General features: G+C 43.8%; 2 protein-coding genes across 5 annotated transcripts; one reads left to right on the top strand and one right to left on the bottom strand.

Annotated features, from left to right (window-relative positions):
• Positions 1–1,675: 1,675 nt before the first annotated feature.
• Positions 1,676–11,093, bottom strand: SOCS2 (suppressor of cytokine signaling 2). 4 transcript variants are annotated; one of them, XR_008974275.1, is made up of 3 exons: positions 9,227–9,799; positions 5,569–8,218; positions 1,676–2,350 (listed from the first exon to the last, which is right to left on the bottom strand). XR_008974275.1 is itself a non-coding variant. In XM_057424675.1 (3 exons), exons 2-3 carry the CDS (start codon positions 9,369–9,371, stop codon positions 7,770–7,772), a joined length of 594 nt encoding a protein of 197 aa, XP_057280658.1. In that variant the 5' UTR covers positions 9,372–9,513; positions 11,018–11,093; the 3' UTR covers positions 4,437–7,769. The 4 variants fall into 4 exon arrangements, 3 of the variants coding, with proteins under 3 accessions (XP_057280658.1, XP_057280673.1, XP_057280649.1); XM_057424675.1 differs by lacking the exon at positions 1,676–2,350 and adding an exon at positions 11,018–11,093 and having other exon boundaries at positions 4,437–8,218; positions 9,227–9,513; XM_057424690.1 differs by lacking the exon at positions 1,676–2,350 and adding an exon at positions 10,016–10,396 and having other exon boundaries at positions 4,437–8,218; positions 9,227–9,513.
• LOC130610886 (collagen alpha-1(I) chain-like) lies at positions 10,417–20,845 on the top strand. Its single transcript, XM_057431050.1, has 6 exons — positions 10,417–10,734; positions 10,876–11,036; positions 11,102–11,528; positions 18,991–19,083; positions 19,939–19,981; positions 20,547–20,845. The coding sequence occupies exons 1-6, from the start codon at positions 10,487–10,489 to the stop codon at positions 20,568–20,570; spliced, it is 996 nt and encodes a 331-aa protein (XP_057287033.1). The 5' UTR covers positions 10,417–10,486; the 3' UTR covers positions 20,571–20,845.
• The last annotated feature ends 631 nt before the right edge of the window (positions 20,846–21,476 follow it).

The raw sequence follows: 21,476 nt of genomic DNA, 5'->3' as shown, positions 1-21,476 counted from the left end.
CCTGGGCTGCCTCTTAGGTTGTTCTGATACTTTGTAACTTTCTATTCACATAAATAATAAAGGCTTTAAATTAAGTGGGGTTTGAAGAGAAGAGAGCAATGAATATAAAATGTAGGTGATACGTCATGAAGTTCTTTAGAAGTATGATTTTATTAAAAGACATGTCCAGCATGGAGGTAAAATACATCGCAAAGAGTTTCAAAACATCTTAAACCATGGAGTGTGAAGTGACTGTGTAGTGTCTATACATTTACATTTGTTTCAGTAATAAAAACAAGTGTTTATTAGCAGTGCTGCAGTGAATTAAGTCTTAATGCTGTTTACTTTGATGCAAATAATCTGTAGCCAAAAGTTGAATGCAGAATAGTTACAAGAAAAAGAGCAGGCATCGAAGACAGGCATCAAATGTGAAACTTTTGTATTCAGTCCAGAAAAAAAGCAAAAAGAATCTCTGCAATGAATTGCAATCAGCCCCCTGCAATTAATATTTGCAAAATGTGACTCAGTATTTCTCAGAATTTTTAGTCCATTTTCACTAAATACATGAACTAACATAGTTGTTCTTGAAGTTTAATGTAAAGATGCTTTGAGGAGACAGATGAAACACTGCAAGCCTCTGCATATTTATTCCAGACTTATGAAACTGTTTTTTTTATATGTAAAACAACCATTTTAAATGTGAGAACAAACAAAGAAAATTCACAGATTAGCCTGAAAATCAAACATTGACAAGTAAGTAAAAGGAATTTAAGATTCAAGGTTGAAACCTTTTCACAAAACCAAATTATTTTGTTTGCAAATCACAGCACATGAAATGGTTGTCTAGCATTTTAGATAAAAGACTGGAAGTTTGGTTTTATTTAGGAGAGTAACTGTTGCTTTTTGTAATCTTCTGTTTCTTTCTCAGGCTTTGAACTTGACAAGTTATATACATACATATATGTGTGTATGTATATATGTACAAATTATATATACAGTACTTATATTTTCAAAGGTTCTTACTTTCAGGTGAAGCATTTCAGGAGTAGATAATGGCTCATGGAAAGTTTTGACAGGTAGCCTAGCAAGAGATTTGCCACTGCTTATACTTTTCCCATACATCCTGTTTTTAAACAAAAAAGAACTCACCTTCAATTAAAAATTCACTTACTGTATTTTGTTCCCTTTCAAAATGAAACTTGCCCCCATGAATGGTTATAGTGGGGCTGGTTCAGCAGCCTGCAGTAGGCACTGCGTCCTCCACCAAGGGAGTTAAACACATGAATTGTGCCAGAAGACACAGGAATTGCACAGGCAGTTTCCCTTGCAGACAACATGCGGCTGAAGCACTTCAGCTCGCACAGGAGCTGTGGTGCCACTTCCCCTGCAAGCTAGTCAGACGAGAATCTCACCTTCCTAACTTTCTTCTTTCTTTCTAGCAATGCAGCCAGTCAGAGGTACTCCATCACTGCAGCTAAATTTCCTGTCAATGTCAATTGAAATATGAGTGACTTTTCACCCCACACTGATAAGTTACAAAATGTCAAGTCTATTTTACAGATGAGTAAATTGCAGCTGATACAGGCTCAGTCTTGTTTAGTATTTCTCTTCCTAAAAGAAAATGAACCAGCTGAAAACCCCATAAATGGTAAGTTGATGCACAACTTACTCTGTCCTCCAGACTGCGTCAAGCTGCACACTAGGTAAGAAAAAAGCCAATGTGTGACATGTCATACAGGTGTCCAGCGCAATCCCTCAAATTTGGAGGTGCCCCTGAGACAAACCAGGTGTGGGCACAGAGGCTCAGCAGAACAGGACTGCAATGTAAAAGAGGTACAATTACATTGTAACAAAGCATTTTGAAAAGGGATTTTACAGCCTTCAACTATCAGTCTTACAATTGTTTCTTATATAATGCTTGCTATCAACCCTGATCCAAATAATCTCAATAAAGTCAAAAGAAGAATTTGGGGCTTTGAATCTTTTTCCACATTTTACATACCTCTGCATTTACTATTTGTTAACTGACTTTGCACCAAGTTGCAGTCCTCAGCTATGAAACATCAGTTATGGAACAATTTGACTGAAAACAAAAGGATTTACTTATGCAAACCCTGCTTGCCAGTGAAAGAAAAATTAAGGCAGGAACATGGAATTTTTAGAGTTTGTTTTCAAATTTTGTTCTTTGCAGCATTCAGCACTGAACTTCCCCAGGGTATTATCTGTTTGAACTTTCTCCTGCTAAATGCCAGCTTGTTCATTATGCTAGTATAAACAGCTTTTGCTCCTCCATTTTATTCCTCCTTTATACCATAGAAAGTGATGGTATTATTTTGGTATTTCAGTTCCTGGAGAATTAATGGCTCCAATTCTGGAAGAAAACAAACCAAAACACAAGTGCAGCCCTTTTTTAAAAAGGGATTTAAGTTGAATAAAATCCATAATTTATCAGGCAGCCTAAATATCATCATTATGGTGCTGTGTTTTCACATTTCCCTCGATTTTCTTTGAGGCAATGGCTACTTCAAAGTCCTGTAGATAACCTGATCAATAAACAACAGTTTTTGAGCACTCCTTCCCTTGGCATCCCTTGGACCAGGACAGACTGATTTTGCTAGACACTTATTTTTTAGTTCCTGAAATTCAGTTATCCAGACAGACTTTGTTTAGATGTGGTTTAAACTGTGCTGATACTAGCTACTCCCCTGGACCTAAAGGCATTACCTTAGCTCTACTAATGCACCTTTCAACACTGTACTAGTCCTGATGGTTAGTTATTTGACGCACCTTGTGAGAAGTGCCACCTCTCACAGGAGGTGCTGGCCTTTCCCTTCAGTCCCTTCTCAGACACCAAAAGCCAGACAGGTAATTCCCTCCTCAGCAAGCAGAGTAACTTCTTATCTGGTTTCCTGGCAGCTGTGTTTTACCTAGCTTGTAAGATGATATCTGTCTAAGACAGCAGGTGAGGACCAGCAATGGTCAGCAGTGATGCCTTTGCAGCCCCTGGCAGCACCAACTCTGCCTCCCAGTTTCTGTGACTGATCTTCAGCCCCTTGTAGAAATTACCCACTCTTGGCAATGCTGTGGCAAACCACCATGTTGTTGTGCTCAGACCTTGGTGACTGAAATTACGTGCTGGTGGAATGTTGTTTCCAGGCATTTTCAGTCATGCTAAGGGCTTAGCAAAATACTGAGACCTGCTGAAGTGAACGCTAATAAAGAAGTGTTTTTCAGGAGCTGGGCTGAGATACCAAAGTAGCTTGTCATCCCCACTTCCTTTGTGTATACAGCACCAACCAGCTCAGACCTTCCAAATAATTTCTAGTTATTCTATTTGGAAATTTTAGGGTTTATGTACTAAAATTTTCCTTTGATTCTATAGTTTTTTGTTGGTTTTTATGCCCTTTCAAGAGAAAAGTTTCTTATTGAGAATCAGTAACACAACTTCTAGAATTCCTGAAGCCATCCTTTCCTCTAGCAGTCAGTATGATAGTTAGATTTATTTTAATGACAGCAGTCAGCAGAAATTTTATTTTACTGTTTTTTATATTCCTATTAGACATGACACCCATATCTAAAGGTATCTCTTCCTATTTCCATCACGTGTTTTGGCTTAAGAAGAACAAGCCCTGACACCACTCAACTTACTCTCTGCTAGATATTAAGCCTATAGACAAAATAAAAATCCATACAAATTTTATCAGGAATACAAGAAGAAGCTCTTGATAGAACGTGTAAGTAAATAAAGTTTTCCTACGATCATCAACAAGGTAGTTTACCTCCAGGAACACTTTGCTAAGACATGGTACAGGAATTCATGCAGCTACAAAGCCCTGTCCTTCCTATCGTACATAGATTGTTTGCTTAAAGAGTCTCAGATTCTAAAGCTCCAGTTTTCAGTGAGGAGTACATTCAGAATGTACATAATACAAATTATGTTTGTATTTTTTTAACATAAAAAACCCTCTGCCCCCGTATTCTAGTGAACAATTTTTCTTTCTTGCTAATAATTATATATTGTTGATCTAGAATGTGGTTACATAAAATAAAATTAGGAAAATATTAATGAGATGAGATTAAAACAAAATTGCTTCTGATGCACTGGGCGCAGCTGCTTGGTTACATTCCCAGTCTACCCACCTATCTTGCACTTGAACCCTTTTCTGTCTCTGGTGACAGAAAAGGCAGCAGAGAAATGCCCATACAACTAAGACAGAGCCATAGTTCACACTTCTGCTGGGCTTAGTGCTAAATTAAACAGTCATCAATTACATTTTTATCATTCATCTCACAATTGTGTTTTTATTTTTTAAGCATCACCTTTGAGGACTGTGGGGCTCTCAGTTGTCCTTTCATTATTCAGGAACTAACATTCCAGGAATAAACTGGAAAATCTGAAACCTCAAGACTCAAAAATGAAAAAAAAAAACAATACATGGGGTAAAAAAAAAAAAAAAAAGGCTTATGATTAGAGTCCTTATCATGATTTTGGGTTGATTCACAGGCACTGAACCTGTGAAACTGGCTTCACTGAACACTCTGTACTAGCAATTCAAGATGACATATATCAATTAGAAGTAATTTTTGGAATCCAAAGGGGCAGCAATTTAAAAGCTACTGCTGCAAACAAGCCATATCCATAAAGTGAAAAAAAAAAAAAAGAAAAAAAAGAAAAAACAAACCCAAAACCCCAGAAAGCACTGGAACTCTTTTTAAAATGTTTGGACAACATGACAGTGCCTGGAAATTCATGAGGTCTACATGCAAGATTTTTGCACCACTGTAATCTAATCATGTGCTATCCTTGGATTTTTTTTGTACCAGAATAGGTCATTCCTCTGTGCTGTGCTAGAATGAAGCAGAGCTTTCAGCAAGCTATGGCGTGGTTTAGTTTTACTAGTGCAATGCATCAACCCTAGGGCTGGCATCCTAGTGAGGACAAGAACTGTGCTTTCATACAAAGAGGACTAGTTCCCCCTCCAGTCTGTTCAAAATATTGTTCAGTGCTTCGAGCACGCCCTGGCTACAGCCCCTATTTTTCCTCACAGTAACCAACACAAACAATACAAAGTGTAAGTCAGTATGCTCAGTGTTTGGTGATTTGATTCCACATCACAGAAACTACTCTGTATTGTTAACAAGAATTGCCACCTTTCGATTTACTAGCATTCCTTGTCCTCAGGCTGCCATTCGCCTTTGTGCTTTGGAGAGCTGGCCACAAAAGCCCAGTGAGCTGCTCTGCATCTGCCCCACGTCATTCCTCAAAGCTTGGCTCTGCTGTGGGGAACACCTGGCCTGCCACTGCTTACAGTAGGCTGCCAGCAGTGAGCCAGAAATCATTTCCTGTATGTACAACACAACTGGCTTGCTGCACCCCAAAACTCTTATCTTCTCAGTCTGCCAGTTCCAGCATTGGTGTTCATGATTTTAAACCTGCAGGCCAGGGGCTAGACAGGAGTGAACTCATTTTAAAGGACCTTATTATAATGTGTTCACCACTGAGACCCCAAGCATATCACAGCTAAGCATCACCTTGGCTAAAAATGCCCCCAGTAGAAAGTTAATATAGCAGATTAGAGCATTTCTTACTGTGACAAAAGTTACTCTCTGCCACAGCTATCTCATCTCAAGGTAGAGCTAGACAACGACTGTAAGAGAACAGATTCAACAGAATTGAAAGCATTCCCAGAAATACGGTTCTTTCACAGGCACTTCTCATAGGAAAACCTCTTCAACTTCAGGGTGGCAGATCCTAGCAAGACGGATGACAAGCACAGAAAAACTGTGATTATGATGCATACCTGGAATACAAGAGCTCTTCTGAGATGGGAACCAGAGGGTGGTCGTCATGTGATGTGAAAACCTTCCAACAATCTGCTACACTTTGGCACGGCATGGGGAAAAATTTTACATAACAAAAGCTTTTGTTCTGTTTTTCATGAGAAAACTCGCCCCATTTCTATACTAAATCTTACATTAAAAATGAGGAGAGAGAATTGAAGACATGGAGAAAGAAAACCCACCTCTTCCATGGAGAGAACAACATACCAAGTATTTGCGCTACCAAGGAACCATCCCTTTCTGGCTCAGGTTCTCAGTGTCTTCCTTATCTTAATGACTGTCCTACTCATTTCTGCCAGCATGCTAATGATAAAGCTAAGCGTGTAACACTGGGAGTTTAGATGCAACAAAATAAGCTGGTTGATGCTCCAGAGTTTATGAGAAGGGACAGAGCATAGTGACAGTACTACAGAACAGATAAGGCATGAAGAAAACAAGACAATTATTTCATATTGTTTCTGTTTTGGCCTGGGCAGGGCTACATTACAGCAAGTCTTGACAATCCGCCTTGTTCAAACACATGTCTATTTGCTTTAATTAAAAAGTAAGCTAGGGAAAGAGTTAAAGTTGACTGAGGATGATGCCCTTGCTTCTCTCTTTACTCTCCCCTATTACTCTCATCTGGGTTATTTTTTCTCTTAAACAGTTTACGTTTAGGCTAAGGAACAGGTACCCAGGGTTTCTGACCCTTCTTCCAATTTGGAGGACTGCTGTAACAGAAAAGACAATGTCCTATGCTAACACCTAACTACAGGAATTCAGCAGGCAGCCTCTAAACCACTAACCTCAACCTAATCCAGCTATTCCTTTGAGCAGCACCCTAAAGGCAAAGCAGGGATATGCTTCCTCACCGATACATGTGCATTTATCTGAGTATTACCTGGGAAATTGTATAGGTTCCTAAGATCACTGTTTCCTGAAAAACAGTAGCAAATCCATACATACAAAGATTGGGAGATTGTTGTGCAATTTGATTTACTTTATTGAGTAATAGTCTGATAACTACAATGGTGAATTAGAAAAAAAAAAAAAAAAAAAAAGCCCCAACCCCATAAAAAACCCCAAACATACTTCCCCACATTTTGGGAAACAAGCTGAAGAAATTCTACACTGTAGAAGACAGCTGTAACTGCTGATATCCATGTTTTGACATTGGAACTGAGTAACTTCAAGTCTGCAGCATACAGTCCTAAAGCCTCAAGCAAAACAGGCTTACTAGTAATAACACGGATATATCATCACTGGGAAGATGTTAACCATGTTGAAAATTCTGGGATACCAATCTGGTATAATCCACAACATACTGGGTTCCTATGAAAGATGTGGCATTTCTCCTTAAGGTCAGCTTTTAGAGAACTTTGAAAAACTATGTTTTGAACTTCTTACTTGCAGTGTTTCTTTGCTTGCAGAAAAGCATGAGAATTATAGTTCAATAAAGACTGAATATAAGATCAATTTTTTGACTGGATTTGATTAATTGCATAACTTTGGCAAGATTACCACTGCATGATCCAGTTAAGCTTTCAGGATTATATGAACACCAGCACCAAATTAATCATGGAATCAGACAACTGAGATGCTTATGCACTCTCATACATCTTTGACCACTTCTGCAGTCTCTCCCAGCCCCACTACTTCGGTTAGCATTTGATAATTTGTGCAGTATTTTATGCCATTGACAAAGCAACATGATCTGGACAGATTCCTGGCTTCTCTTTCCTTGCAAGAATAGCACGCCACCTTGTTGAACCCCCGAGGATGCAAGCTGAGATTATTCTACATAAAGTCTCCCTTTGTGGCATCTGAAATTAAAACCTTTCCCCCAGAACTGCCACTGTTTTGATAGTGAATTCCATGCTGATTTGTTCAACTGGTTACTCAGTTCTTTGGCTGATTTTAAGAATTGCATTTAAAAGTTACTCTACATTACAGGCATTTAGAAAATATATTTATACCTGGTACTGGTACTCTTTCAAGTACTCTTTTAGTCTTGTTGGCAATGGCAGCTCCCAGATCTGATTTGTGCATTTGTTTATAGTTATTCTGCAGCGGTGTTGCAGAGATGGAGTGGACGTATAGAGAGGTTTGTTCAAGTAAAGATGAACTGTTCCATTTGAAGGTGTTTCTGTTCTGTTCTTGCACATAAGAACATAGTACTCAATCAAATGCACAACGCTGTTGAACTGCTTAAGTCTAGATCTGACACACGTGATAGAGTCCAGTCTAAACTTGCCATCTTGATATTCTATACGTAGATTGGTCGGTCCCGCTGATGTTTTTACCGAAATAGTCAATAGATACTCTGAATGTGAACTATCCCTAACCAAGAAGGTCCCTTCGGGAGCATCCTGTAATCTCTCTTTAGCTTCAGCAACAGTCATGTTGCCCCAGTACCATCCTGTTAAAAAAGAAGAGATAGAAGGGTTTGGTTTTGTTCATTAGTGTTTGTTTGTTTTAAAAGCTACTCTTTGGCTGATATACTTCTAATAACCCATTTCCTTTGTTGTTTGAAAGTCCTGCAGGCATTCTACATTTTTATTTGCGATTTAAATTCATTTGCTTCACAATGCGTCTCGGTTTGACAGAGCCTTCCAGATCACTGTTCATTTTCCTATCTATACATACACGCGCACAAACTTTCCTAGAGCTTCCAGAGAGGCTAACATCGAAGGTGCAGACATCACGGGCTGCCCGTAAGCTAGCAGAGACGGGTCCCGCGACTCCCCGCTGGGCACACGCCGCGGCGAGCGTGGCGTCCTCACTGCATACGCTGGCAGCCCGCAGAAAGCCAGCTTTGGAAACTCTAGGTAGTCTGTTGTTGAAATGTGCTTTGTCTAGCAATCGGAAGCAGAGAGCTGAGGAAACAACTTCGGCGGTGCAGTTGCGGTCCTAGCAGGGAGCAGGGGAGGCAATGAAGACCAGAAAGCCACTTCATCCGCCCGCGGCCAAGTCCCGAGTCGTGCGGGGCTGGGCGAGCCGCCGCCACGCCGGCGAGCAGAGCGCAGGTACGCGGCGGCGAGGGGATGCGGCGGCGCCACCGCCAGCCCGGCACACTGCGGGAGCCCCGGCCGGCAGCAGCGCCCGGCCCTAGCCCGGCCGGCGATCCCGGGCTGCCGCCGGGGCGCGGCGCTGCCGGCGCTTTCGCTTCGGCCGCCGCAGCCCGCGGAAGGTCGGAGCCGCCGCCGCCTCCCCTCGCCTCCGCGGTGCTGCGATCCCGCAGCTCTGGGCGGTGCTGGCAAGCGTCGCCCCACGGTCCGCTTCCCCTCTCGGCCCGGCGGGGCAACCCGCCGCCCCGCTCCGCCTTCCCCGGGTCGGTGGCGCGGCGGGAGGCAGCGAGTCGGACACCCCGGCGACTGTCGCTTCCTCCGGCCGCCCCCCACCCCCGAAGCCGGCAGACCCGGCTTACCTGCCCGCCGCAGCTCCTCCATAGCGGCGGCCAGCTGCGCCGCCTCACAGAACTCTTCGGCAACAGGCGCCGCCGTCCCGGGGTGTCCCCAGTGCGCCCGGGAGCCTTCCGTGCTCTCCAGGGACTCGGCGGAGCGCAGGGTCATGAAGGGCGGCGGCGGCGGGCGCGGCCCCGCTCGCACGCAGGTCGGGGGCTGCCTGCAGGGAAAAGACTCCGCTTCGCCGCCACCGCCGCGGTGCTCAACGCCGCGACGGGTGCATGGCCCCGGCCCCCGGCCCGGGCGCCGCCTGGGAGCAGAGAAAGCGTGGTTAGCGGCGAGCCCCGCGAGAGGCGCTCCCAACGCAGCCTGTGCGTTTCTAGCGCTCCCTCTTCGGAACTTCCCAGCATCCAGAGGAGGGACCCGAGGCGAGATATCACCTCCCGGCGGAGCGGGGGAGGGACATCTCCTCCCCCCGACGCCCAGCCTGTCCCCGACTCCCCTCCGCCGGGGACGAGGCGGCAGACCGCGAAGGTGGTCTCGCTCTATAGCAAGGGCAAACCCGCTGATGCGCCGCTCCCTCTGCAGGGGTAGGCGAAGCCGGGCGGCAGCGCTGGAGGGGGGGGCGTTTGAAGAGGTAGGAAGTCGTGGGACTTTACGCTGGGCACGTAAAGGTATGAGCAGGATTGGTGTGGGGGGAGGAGTAACGGGGAGCGGGACAGGTCCCAGACCCGGCGCTGCCCGGCTTGCACGCTGCGACGCGCAGGAACAGATCGGTCCGCCTTTCACTAAGGTCCCACGCGAAGCCGTACCTCTAGGAACGGGAGCAAGGTGCGGTCCGCGTTGCCGGGGCGGGAGTGAGTCCCTCCCGGACAGCGGGGCGCCCGGGGGCCTGGTACGCGGGCAGAGCCGGGGATCGCTGGCCGCTCGGGTACGGGAAGGGGCAGCGCGGTGGAGGACGTGATATATATATATATATATAGTGCGGGGCAGGAAACATGCTTTTTCCGTTCCATTAAATGCTGCCGGAGTTACAAAAAAAAAAATTATCTTTCCGCTGAGCTGAAGCGAGCGGGGGGAAGGGAGGGCGAAAAGAGCCTCTGGCTCTCCCACCGTCACACCGGGAGCGACATGGAGCCTGGCAGCCGCAGCGAGGGGAGCCCTGCCGGTTTGCCCGGGGGCGAGAGGGAGCTCTCGGGAGAGGCTGGGCTCCCAGAGGTGCCTGCGGGCCGGGCAGAAGCTGTGTCCCGCGGTGCGCAGCAACCGCCGCCAGGTGAGGGGCTATGCCAAGGTGGCACCTCCCGTCACAAGTTTCCGCGGCGGAGCTCGCTAACTTCCAAATGAAACTTCAGCGGCAGCTGATGGGTGGCTCTGCCGGGTTTCTATCGCAATACAGGCAGGCACAAGCACGTCAACCCCCGCAAAGCCCATCCCCGACCCTCCTGCCGCCAGCTCGGGGTCCTGGCGCAGGTGCGCCTGTCGCCGGAGCTGCTGCGGGCGCGGGGCTGCCGGCCGCAAACCCCGAGCGCAGGTGGGAGCAGCTTTGCAGCGGGTGCCCGGGTGCGACCCCTTGCGAAGGGGAAGCGCGGGAGCGCCCAGTCGCCGGTGCTCGGCGGGGACGGAGGGTTTGCGAGACCGTGGTGGTTAGCTGCGACGGGGTGTCTCCCGGCAGGGATGAGGAGCGCCGGAGCAGCTTGCCTCCGGCTCCGGAGGAGCCTGCATCCCGCCTGCCCGGGAGCGGGGCGGCAGGCTCCCTGCTCTCGAGGAGCGGCAGGACACCGGGCGCAGGGCGGAAGAAGGACAGCGGGACTCACCCAGGCTCGGCCGGACAGGGTTGGGGCCGCCGCTGTCTCCGCCTGGAGGTGGGGTGCTCAGGTTGTTGTCGCTGCCGGCGGCAGCGGGGAGCACAGCACCCGCCGCTGAGGAGAAGCGTCGAGGCTGTGCTGAGGCAGACAGTCTGCTGGAGGAGGAGGATGGTGCTCCTGGGGAAACAACACCCTCCGCTCCCCCCCTCTCCCCGGCGCGGGCGGTCTGTTCTCCTTTGATTGCGAGGCGAGGGCATCCTGCCCCCGCCGCTCCCCCCGCCCGGGATGGCTACATACAAAGGCTGCTTTCCAGGAACTTTCCAGGAACCGCATCATGTGACAGGACCCGCTCCGGCGCCTCCACCGCGACTCGCGGCCAGCCGAGGGCCGACGCACCGACAGCCGCCGCCCCTTGTCACGCCGGGGCAAGCAGTCGCCTAAAACCTTCTCCCCCTCACCTCCCAGTCCCCGCGGGCCCAACCCTCCGCCCAACGAGGGCGGCAGACGCGCGGCGAACCAGGTCAGTGGCTGAGGGCCGCTGAGGTACCGGCGAACGGGAGGCCGCTGAAGGAGCCCGCCGGAGGGGCCGTGTCTCAGGGGGTGAGACGCGGCTCCGCCGGCGGGCTCCCCAACGGCCGCCCGCGAGCGGGCCGCGCGGCACCTCCTGAGGTAACCATGCGAGCGCGGGAACGCGTGTCCTATATTTCTCCCCCGGTGCCAAGAGCTCCGTGCCAGGGGCTTGCGGCGGCCGAAGCTCCTGGGACACCCCACCCTGCTCTCCACCCCCCTTCACCCTCCGGCGCTAAATACCTCGTTGCTACAAACAGCCATTACCCGACGATGCGCGCGCCGCTCCTTCCCCCCCATTTTCCCTCCTTCCCTCCCCCCCCCCCCCCCCCCCCCCGCGAATTTTCAATTTATTTATATATTTATTTTTTTTATTAAATAAACCCAAAGTTGGTGTTTTTATTTTTTTTTTATTGGCTTAAAGATGATTGATTGCACCATGGGTGCTGTTCGTTAACCAGCCGCCTCCCGCCGCTGCTTGCGCTGACTTAGAAAGACCTCCACACTCCCCCCCCCCCCCCCCCCCCCCTTCCCCCAGTATCTGTATATATAAATAGGAAAGAAAACAGGGAAACAAAACCAAAGTAGCCTTATTTGTCTCATCCTGGCTGCAGGGCAGGGCTCCCTGCAACGGAGATGTTTGGGAGAAGGGAGTATTTTTCAGGTTTGCCGGGAGGAGGAATAAAGGCTGTCTTTTTAAAGGTCTCTGGGGAAAAAATACTATAAAATAACACAACAAATAATCTCTTTAAAAATCGGTGTGTGTGTGTGTGTGTGTGTGTGGGAAGCCTTTGTTATCTAAGGGATAAATGAATATGTATTAGACTGGACGGTCTAGCTGAGGGAGCGGGGCAGCAGCGGCACGTCAGCTCCCTGCACAGGGAAAGCTCCCACAGGGACACTCCTGCCTTGGCCGCACTCCCCAGAAACTCCTGAAATTCAGTGTTTCTTTGAAAAATATAAAAAATAAACAAAACGGGGGACTATGGAGGACAGTTTCTGAAGGCTTTTGTAACAGCTATTACTTAGAATTTATAAACATCAGGGGGTGAGGGAAGAGTATTGGGAGTTAACAGTTCTCTTAAAAGAAACAAAAACTGTAGTAAGTAATTAAGCAGATTCATCTGAGGGGAAAAAATAATTTTATTAAGTGAATTGGTCAATATGGTTTAATCAGTTTGTAATGCTAAGGTGCTTTTGAATTTAATTATGAAAAAAACGTAGTTTCAATCACTGACAGCACAGCAGTTTTCAGATGAGGTCTGAGTAACAAACATGTTTTTTCTTACTTAAGCATTCTCAGAAATGGTTTAAAACAATTTAGGTCTTGAAGGTCATTCTTGTTCCTGTTTTCGTCTGTGTAATTCAGATAGTCTCAGATCAGCCTTCTGGAATCCCCACTAACTTTTCACTGCATAGATTTGAAGCAAGGAGAAAATATGTCTGTGTCCTTTGAAATTTAGTTTACAGTTCTGCTACTGACGATGTGAGACCTTGTATAAAATCTAATTTAATATTTTCAGAATTACACTGGCTTCACTATGTTCAGAAAAAAACAGCAGCAACAACAACAACAAAAAAGGAATATAAGTCGATTTTTATTACTAAAATAGTTCCAGATACATATATGCAGGCATAGAGCTTTTGCTCAAAAATAAGTTATTTTGATATGACAGTGTTCAAATTAGAGCTATTCCTTCAAAGTTCACTAATTCATCTTAGAGAAATGGAATGCATCTTTGTGCAGATGCAAAGTTGCCTTTTTACAGCTTTGCTGTAGTTCTCTTTTTCTATGTTATTTATTAATGGCATTTTTATGTGGATAGTATCTCAAGACTTCCTTTGCTTCTGCTGTTTATTCGTCACTTGAAGTCATAATAATTTGTTTCTAAAACCACAGCTGGCTACTGTGAAGGCAGAGAGGAAGACCGTGATTTATGTGGTGAATCAGTAACAAGAATAGAGGAATGTCATAAATTTTGTTACTTAAAACTTCAGATACTGTTATGAAAAAGGTAGCATAAAAACTAAATAGGCAGTATATCAGCAGGATCTTTCCTATACAGAGTTCTGTTAATTTATTTTGTTTTTTTCCTGAGAAGTTAATGCATTTTTAAAATAGTACTAAAGATCTGATAAATTTACAAGAACAATGAAATTCAAACTTAAAAATCGATCTTTAAATGACACTTTTGGCACCTCGTAAGAGTAGAATATTTAGGTTCACAGGTACCTTTATTCTCTGGTATAAGACTTCCCCAAGTGCTTGGTGGAGTAAGTTAGTATTTCACTGTTGCTTTCAACAATGATAGCTGGTTCTCTCTGTCTGTGTGAGTCTTTGACAGTCACAGAGGAGAAAAAAATAAATAATTTTTAAGGTTAAGAAAAGGTAATTAAATTATTTGTGGGATTATGGGTCACATGTGGTGCATGAAGCTACTTTAAACTACTTTTTAGCTTTTTTGTCATTAGGATGTTTAATACATGCTTGGTCTGCCTTAAGTGTTTAACTCTATAAAAAATTAGAATTGAGTAGGAGGGAGGTGTGAAATGGAGAAAGAAAAGAAGCAGCAGACTGAAAACTTAGCTTTCCATCAAGTAAATAAAAGAAGGTTTCTAATTGCCAACTAAAAACCAGTAATTCTTCTAAACAGAGCCACTGATATGAAAACTAGTTTATACAAATGGGGATTTAGAATTTGTAAGTACAGTTCAAAGCAAGTGCTTTATTTTTAGTCTGTATTTTGGGGTATTAGTTCTAGGACAAATATTGCCTGTATGTATATGGTTATGAATGCTTCTGAGCTAGTTCTAGAGGTGTATCATCCAACTGGACATGAAAGGCACAAACTTAAGGAATCTGTGATTTCTTTTCCAGATACTTTCTACTGTGCATGAACATTTTGGTTTGAGCAGGGTATCTTCCATTTAGTAGATATTTTAGTTGATATATGTGTTAGTAGTGAAAACATAAACGGTAAGAGTTCTTGAAAATCACAAGCAGAATAGATTATATTTCTGACTTGTTTTCAAACATACGTGGTCAAAAAGAGAAGGGGAGGGACGAGCAGATTTATTTATTTTTCCTTTAGGCAAAAACCTCTTTCATGACCAATGAAGGAGGCAACAACATTTTTACAGTAGTGTGGAGTGCCTGTTGCTAGAAATGATTTTCACTTTGTTCCTGAAAAGTATGCCAAATTCACTGGAGAGCTAGCATGCTGATTTATTTATGTAATATGACGTGAGCCGGGGGGGGGGTGGGGGGGGGAATTCATTTTTGGCCCAGCTGATTTTGCTAAATTTGCTTTGGTCTGCTGAAGAGGTTTACTGGTTTCTTTAGCTAGATCTATCTAGCTACCTGAAAGAATACAAGGGGCCTTTCCTTGTTCTCTGCATCCCCACTTCCTGAAGATGCAGCACTGAATAGCCATTACCCATGGCATACCTTTTTGTCAGATAAAATTTGCTTTAGTTAAAAGTTCAACTATTGCTTATCACTTATCATTTATATCTATTTATTGACCATATTTTGACAACTGTTCACCTGAACTGAGCTAAATAACAGTGTGTAACTCCTCCCTGCCCTGTGACTGCAGTGGCCAGGCAGCATATTTGGTTCTCAAGCAGAGAAATATGACTATTTGAGCCTTTATCTCAAGCAAATTAGAACAAGTTAATTGTACCTCCACACCACAAACAAGGTCCACAGTGTGAGCCCTTAGAGAATTTCTCACTCAGTGGTTGGAAAAAAGGTTTGCTTATTTCACAAAGAGTTCCTAAAACAGAATAAATACAGCAGAGAGACAAGCTGCTCTTTCCAGCTGCCCGAGGAACAGAATGTTTTGATGAAATAAATAATGATGTATACCAAACAATTTTAACTAGCTGCCACCTTATTTCCTGCCATTTTTATCTACTGAGAGGTGAATGCTTTAAATTTCTTGAGAATATATGTTTGGTAAAGGAGAATAATCAAAAATTCAGTGGATAATAATTTCTATGAATCGATGTTCTAAAAGAAAACCAGCACTTGTGATTTAAAAGCAAACCATCAAGAGGTAGCACTAAGAGAGCAGTACTTTGAAATAACATCCAGATTATTTTCTTTCAGAGACGGTGGAGAAGAAGAAGGATTATTTTCTTGCAGTTCAGTGGATAGGTAATCACCGGCAAGCCTGAAACTCTGACCATAAAAAAAGTTGGCATTTAAATCCTTCTCTCATCTCATCAAGTGCTTCAAACTATTTAAAACTTAGGGTAGCATCTAAAGGCCTCAGCTGCACTGAGTAAGAGGTTATTGAGACACACTTAGGATCTTTAATTAAAACCAGTAAATGTGGAGCTTTTATAGTTTCTCTAATTTACTATTTACAATTTAAAGTAAAACCAAAATAACATAGAAATAATTTGATTGCACTTGTTAAGGAAAAGTGGAATGTGGTGACAGGGTACTAAGTATATATAGGTATATTTAAAAAAATATAATTTACACAGCAGTTTTCACCTTATTTTATGTTAGGCTTCTTTATAAACAGCAGAATTCAGGTATGTCACTTTGTAATTTTTGAATTGTCTAACTCTTAACTACAGCTAGCTAAATATTGCTGGAAGTTACCTGAGGATAATTTGTAAATATATACCCTTTGACACCATTTTCTTTCCTAGTACAGGTCCTTTTCAAGAACATGGTAGAAAAAAAGACTGCTGGCAAGAACTGTTTTGATAGCAGGCATTTTAAACAACTGTTTGGAGAATATTTGCTATGAATTTCAATATTCAGATTATAGTGTAAGATGTTGTGGCTGTACTATTTGTTTACCTTGGGTTTGGGGCTATAAAAGGGTGTATATGTCTGAGAAAGGGTGTTTAGGTGTATATATACACATGCACCTATACATACACATGTTCACAACCACACTCTCTGAAGTTGTGGGGTTTTTGAGAAATGTATACTCGTCTTTGTCTTAGAAAAATGCTAGAGATAGCACAGCTGAAAGCACTGTGAAATCTTGCATTCTCGTCCTAGATGCTTCCAGAACAAACAAGCCTTTTATGCTTGAGGAGGCTCAAGATGTTTTCCTGCCAGTTGCGAGTTCTACTTCTCAAACTAAAAGAGAGCAAGTAATGTCTGTGAAAAAGTTTTCCTGACAGACGCCATGCAGGCAGCTCTCCTGTGCTCTGCCAATCCCTAAGTAATTAAAGTTTCTTTGTTGGCGAAGAGTCAGTTCTGAAGCTAATAAGGAAAATTAAAACAGGTGATGCAGTGGCTATCTTCAAAGGGGAGAGTTTTGAGTGCAAAGTATAATGAAGACAAAGAAGAAACTGGGTTGTATGTCTCTGAATAAATGGTCTTCCATCAGAAAAAGATTAATTTAAAATCACTCTTCTAGTTCTTACATTAAAGATGGTTTAATTCACCCAGAGCTATTTGGCCTGGAGAATGAATTCCTACAATTAAGTGTTTATGATTGAAAGTGCTGCCATGGAAAGCAGACAGATGAATATCATTTCAGGAGTACTGCGAATCATTAAATGAGTTGTAGAACCTTTTCCTGGGCATGAGCCACTTCTAAATTTCAGGCTAAGGCTATAATAGACTTCAGTATAAGGCCTGATGGGCTGCTGTATTTAAGAGTTTGAATAACAGGATAATCAACGTGTACTGATGTGCTTATATAATTTTCAACTTCTTACAGTTAATTGAAAATATGCTGCCCATGGTATAGGTATGTGCTGCTTGGATCCAATACTCTTTTCAGATGAGTGCATTGTGAGTTTGAGGTAATAAACTTAACCTGCCTCTGACGTGTTGGCTTCTTTTGGCTCAAGACAGGCATGGCTGCTTTCCCCACTTCAGTGTAAAGACAGGCTGGACGTGGAATGTCACACAAACCTGGACAGTTGACAAGAAAACAGTGCTAGCTGCCAGCTACCTTCTCTATTTGTCATGATTAGTGCTTGTTTTATGTCAGGAAGGCTCAAGGCATCATCCTGTAACTGATTGGCATGTTGGGAAGTTGTAAACTGAAATACAGGCCAGACAGACAGACTGGCATTTTTTGGGCTCAGCAGAGGAAGCAAACACAAAGCTTCCTGGTTAGGGAAAGAGCATTGGTCCACAGCTTGCCTTTTCTTGGCACGGCCTGTCCATTCCCAGGATTGCTTACCCATCCTGTAAGCAGTTTTGCCAGGTATGTGAAAATTAAAGCTCCAACAGTAGTAGATTAAATTGGATAGACTGCTTGAGGCAGTTACTGTCTCCTCTTGTGCTGTACCTGAACCATCCTTCTTGGGACTCCTACAGAGTGCTGCCTGCAGCACGGATAACAAATTAACTCGTACCTCTCCTCTTAAACAACTTCAGCTTTTGATTTGGTATGATAAGATCAACCCCAGTTTCAGGGTGGCTCAAAACTGCAGTCGTTCAGGAGCAGCTTCATGAGCTGTTCAGTCCTGAGGTGGCAACTTTTGTCATGGAGTGGGGTGAATGGTTGGGGGTGAGAGCAGTAACTCCTTCAGCCATCTGATTTTAATCCCTTACCATATGTGACTAGAAGTCCTTAGATGCCCTCTACTGCCATATACCAGAATTAACAGATGGCTCTGTGTAACCAAATTCAGATTTGCTGAAGTCTGTTATTATCTCTGTCTTTGTAAATGAATGGGGGAGGGGAAATAATATCCATAATTATTACAAAATATGCAAAGCCTTTTATAAAGTGTGAGTTTGGGCTAGACATCTTTTCCAACTTTCAATGTCATTGCCCTGTATTTCCAAATTTTAACACTATTTTTAGAATTCTTTTCAGAGCTCACTTCTGATAAATTTTCCCCTCTGGGAATAAATTTGATCCAGAAAGATGCCTGAGGCACAGCAGAATTTTTACTGAGCATCTCAGGCCACATCATGCTAGACAGAAGGAAGCTGCAAAACCTGCTGCTGTAGATCAGACCCTGTTCTGGGAAGGAACTAAAGGATACGTTTTGCCATAGGATGTATCATTTGCATAGCATAGAACAGCAGGCAAGAGTCTGTATCTAAAATGGAATAAGAATGACATTTCTGTCCCACGTTTGCCTGTGTTATGACTGCTTTGGTGTGCTGGCAGACAAAAAAGCAATCTCAAGTCAAATAGATCTAGTCCTGGAGGGAATCAGCTGTACAGGCTCTAAGAATCAAGTGTTTCTGTGGTGCTTCATCTTCAGCTGTGTTGGCTGTATCAACTCCTTTTCCCTTCTATAAGGAAAACCCAGCAAAAGAATCCCACCTTTAATTCCCCAGCCCAGGTTCCTGACACTGATTTGACTTGAGTGGGTTTGCTCCAAATGAAATTAGCAGTCACATTTTGTGTATGTTTTTAAACATGCCTACCCTTTTCTGAGGACAGTCTATTACTGTTTATTTTTTCTAGATGTTTGCCAGTGATGTTACCAGTAGAGTCAGGCATGGCAGGAGGGAGCATGAGCTTTCCAGTGGAACACCTGACAGCGGGGATCTGCTGCAGGTTAGTGAATGGGAACATATACAGAGGCCATGTAGCAGGGCCTCTGTCAGGCCAATAAAAAGATAAGGCTTGGGTTCATCAAAGGGGTGAGCTTTCACACTACACTTTTTTTACCTTCCAGCAGTCCCCCACTTTCAGGCACACTGGTCTAGAATATGCTACTTATATTTTTCAGGAACTTTCATAATTTTTCCAGAACACAATCTCCAACTAACAGAAGTCCATAGCAAAATCTTGTTGTGAATGGGGGATTTGTTCTGTGAGGCTGTTTCTGAAAATGCCTGGCTCTCTGTTAGCCATTGCACAAAAGGCTGAAACATGAATTTATTCATATGCTTTTGTTTTCAGCGTGTTCATTCCTTCAACCCTTCCCCCCCTTTCTCCAAGAAATACACGAAGCTCCTTCTGGCAGGTAGGCTATATACTTTGTGGTGGCAAACCTGCAAAGGTATACCAATTTATAGCCCCCAACAGTGTGGTCCATTGCATGTATTTTTACTAGATCCATGTTTTTGCAATTTCCTCATGTTCTTTCGATGGCTTTTTTTTCCCTTTTCTATCCATCAGGGAGTGGAATCCTGTGTCTAGGGAATGTAAATAGCAGCTGTTTCCACTCAATTTGCATTTATATACTTAACACTTCAAAATAGATTATTTCTAGAAGCTTTCACAATCTAGTCAAAATTCCTACTTAGTCAGAAGGACTGGTGAGAAGTTAATGAAATCCCTTTGGACTGGCTGATGGAAAAGATGCAGCAACAACAAAATTCCCCAAACGACACATCCGTTATGCTTCTGACAGTTACACTTCCAACAGTCAGCTGGAGCCTATCTTTTAATCTCCTGCATTTTCAGGATCAGTTCCTTGGGCTGTTCTGAGGGGGCAACAGTATGCCAGGTAATGAGATGAACTGCTAAAAAATATGTGCTGAACTGCTACTGTATTTCTAGCAAAATTAATTTAGGAGTATACCTGGAAAAAAAAAACAAAAGCAGCACCTGGCAAGCTGTTAAAGTCAACAGCTTATTTGCCAGTGTCACAGATTTTTAAATAAATGAACCCCTTCTGTCCTGAGAGTAACTGAAAAGAAACCCAGGTCTTTGGGTTTTATACCAGTATTTTCTTTTGTTGACATTTCATTTAGTAATGCCTAAGTGAAGATTTCAAGGATTGTGTCCAATTATTGTTTGTTTGTTTTTTTTCTGCAGAAGCCTTTGAAGACCTTTCACCTCATTATTTTTCCAAATGCCGTAACTCGAACCATTTCTTGAGATTTCTTTGAACCTCTGAAGGCTGAGAATTACAGAACATTAACATTTAGTGACCTTTGGTATGGTTCATTTACTCTGATGGGGACTGCTGAAGAAGATGCTTGCTCTCTGTATTTTGTTGGAAGTTACAGAAATTCTTCTCTGAATATTTAATTTTGTTTATCCAGAAGAAAAATCTTTTATTTTTACAGGAGTGTCAACTGGGGCATCTCTGAACTGGACTGGACAATCTTGATGACTCAGGTTGCTTACAGAACAGTTGTTATGGTGTGAGTTGCTAGTTTTGAATGTATCACTAAGTCTGTAACACACCGATTCAGAGTTAGTAGTATGAACAGGCAAACAGTCTGAGCTCAGGCTGTCTGTAAAAACAATGGTTGCAACTACCTGATTTCAGGAAGCATGCTTGTATTTCTAAATAAAAATAAGTCCCTGATGCCAAGAGGCTTGGCTTATATCCACACTAGCTAGGGCTAGTTCGCTCTAGAGCATACTCATATCCCACAGTACTCCTTGGACACTTTCTGGACCCTACAGACTCAACATATAATTCAGATTTTTTTGTTTTATCTTTCAGTTTGAAGCATCTGAAATGATGTTAAACTGTACTGCAGGCAGTGAGACTGGTGCTTTCCTCGGATGAAGTGAGGGTATGTATTTCATGTTCTGGATGTGGTAATGTTTGAGGGTGCACTATCAGCTTGAGCAGTTTAGAAGAGCATGTAGGGTAAAGCCAGACAAGATATGACCCTGGGAGCAGTGCTTGGTGTGAACTCTCCCCACAGGGATGTGGAGCCATTGCTTTAAAGGGGGCTAGGTGGAACAGAGGGAAGTAACAGAGGTGTGACAGTTGAAAGCCGGAGCAGTTAAGGGCATGCTCAGAGGGACTCTTGAGTATCAGCCTGCTGCTGGGGACCACTTCTGACCAACGTAAAGGGTAGACCACAGGTATTTTGACTACACGATTCACTCTTAAAGAAATATAAGGCTTCTCTTACATCTTTTCTGCAAAATCATTAGCTAAAATCTTGGTCGTTGTCCTGAGTTCAGCTGCAAGAGTTATTTTTCTTCCTAGTTAGCTGGTGGTGTGCTGTGCTTCAGCTTTAGTGTGACAACAGTGC

Source organism: Pezoporus wallicus, unplaced genomic scaffold, assembly GCF_028554395.1.
Source record: "Pezoporus wallicus isolate ANWC-B61680 ecotype Strahan unplaced genomic scaffold, APGP_CSIRO_Pwel_v1 scaffold_3294, whole genome shotgun sequence".
NCBI classification, from domain to species: Eukaryota; Metazoa; Chordata; class Aves; order Psittaciformes; family Psittacidae; genus Pezoporus; species Pezoporus wallicus.
This window is presented reverse-complemented; position numbering and strand designations above follow the sequence as displayed.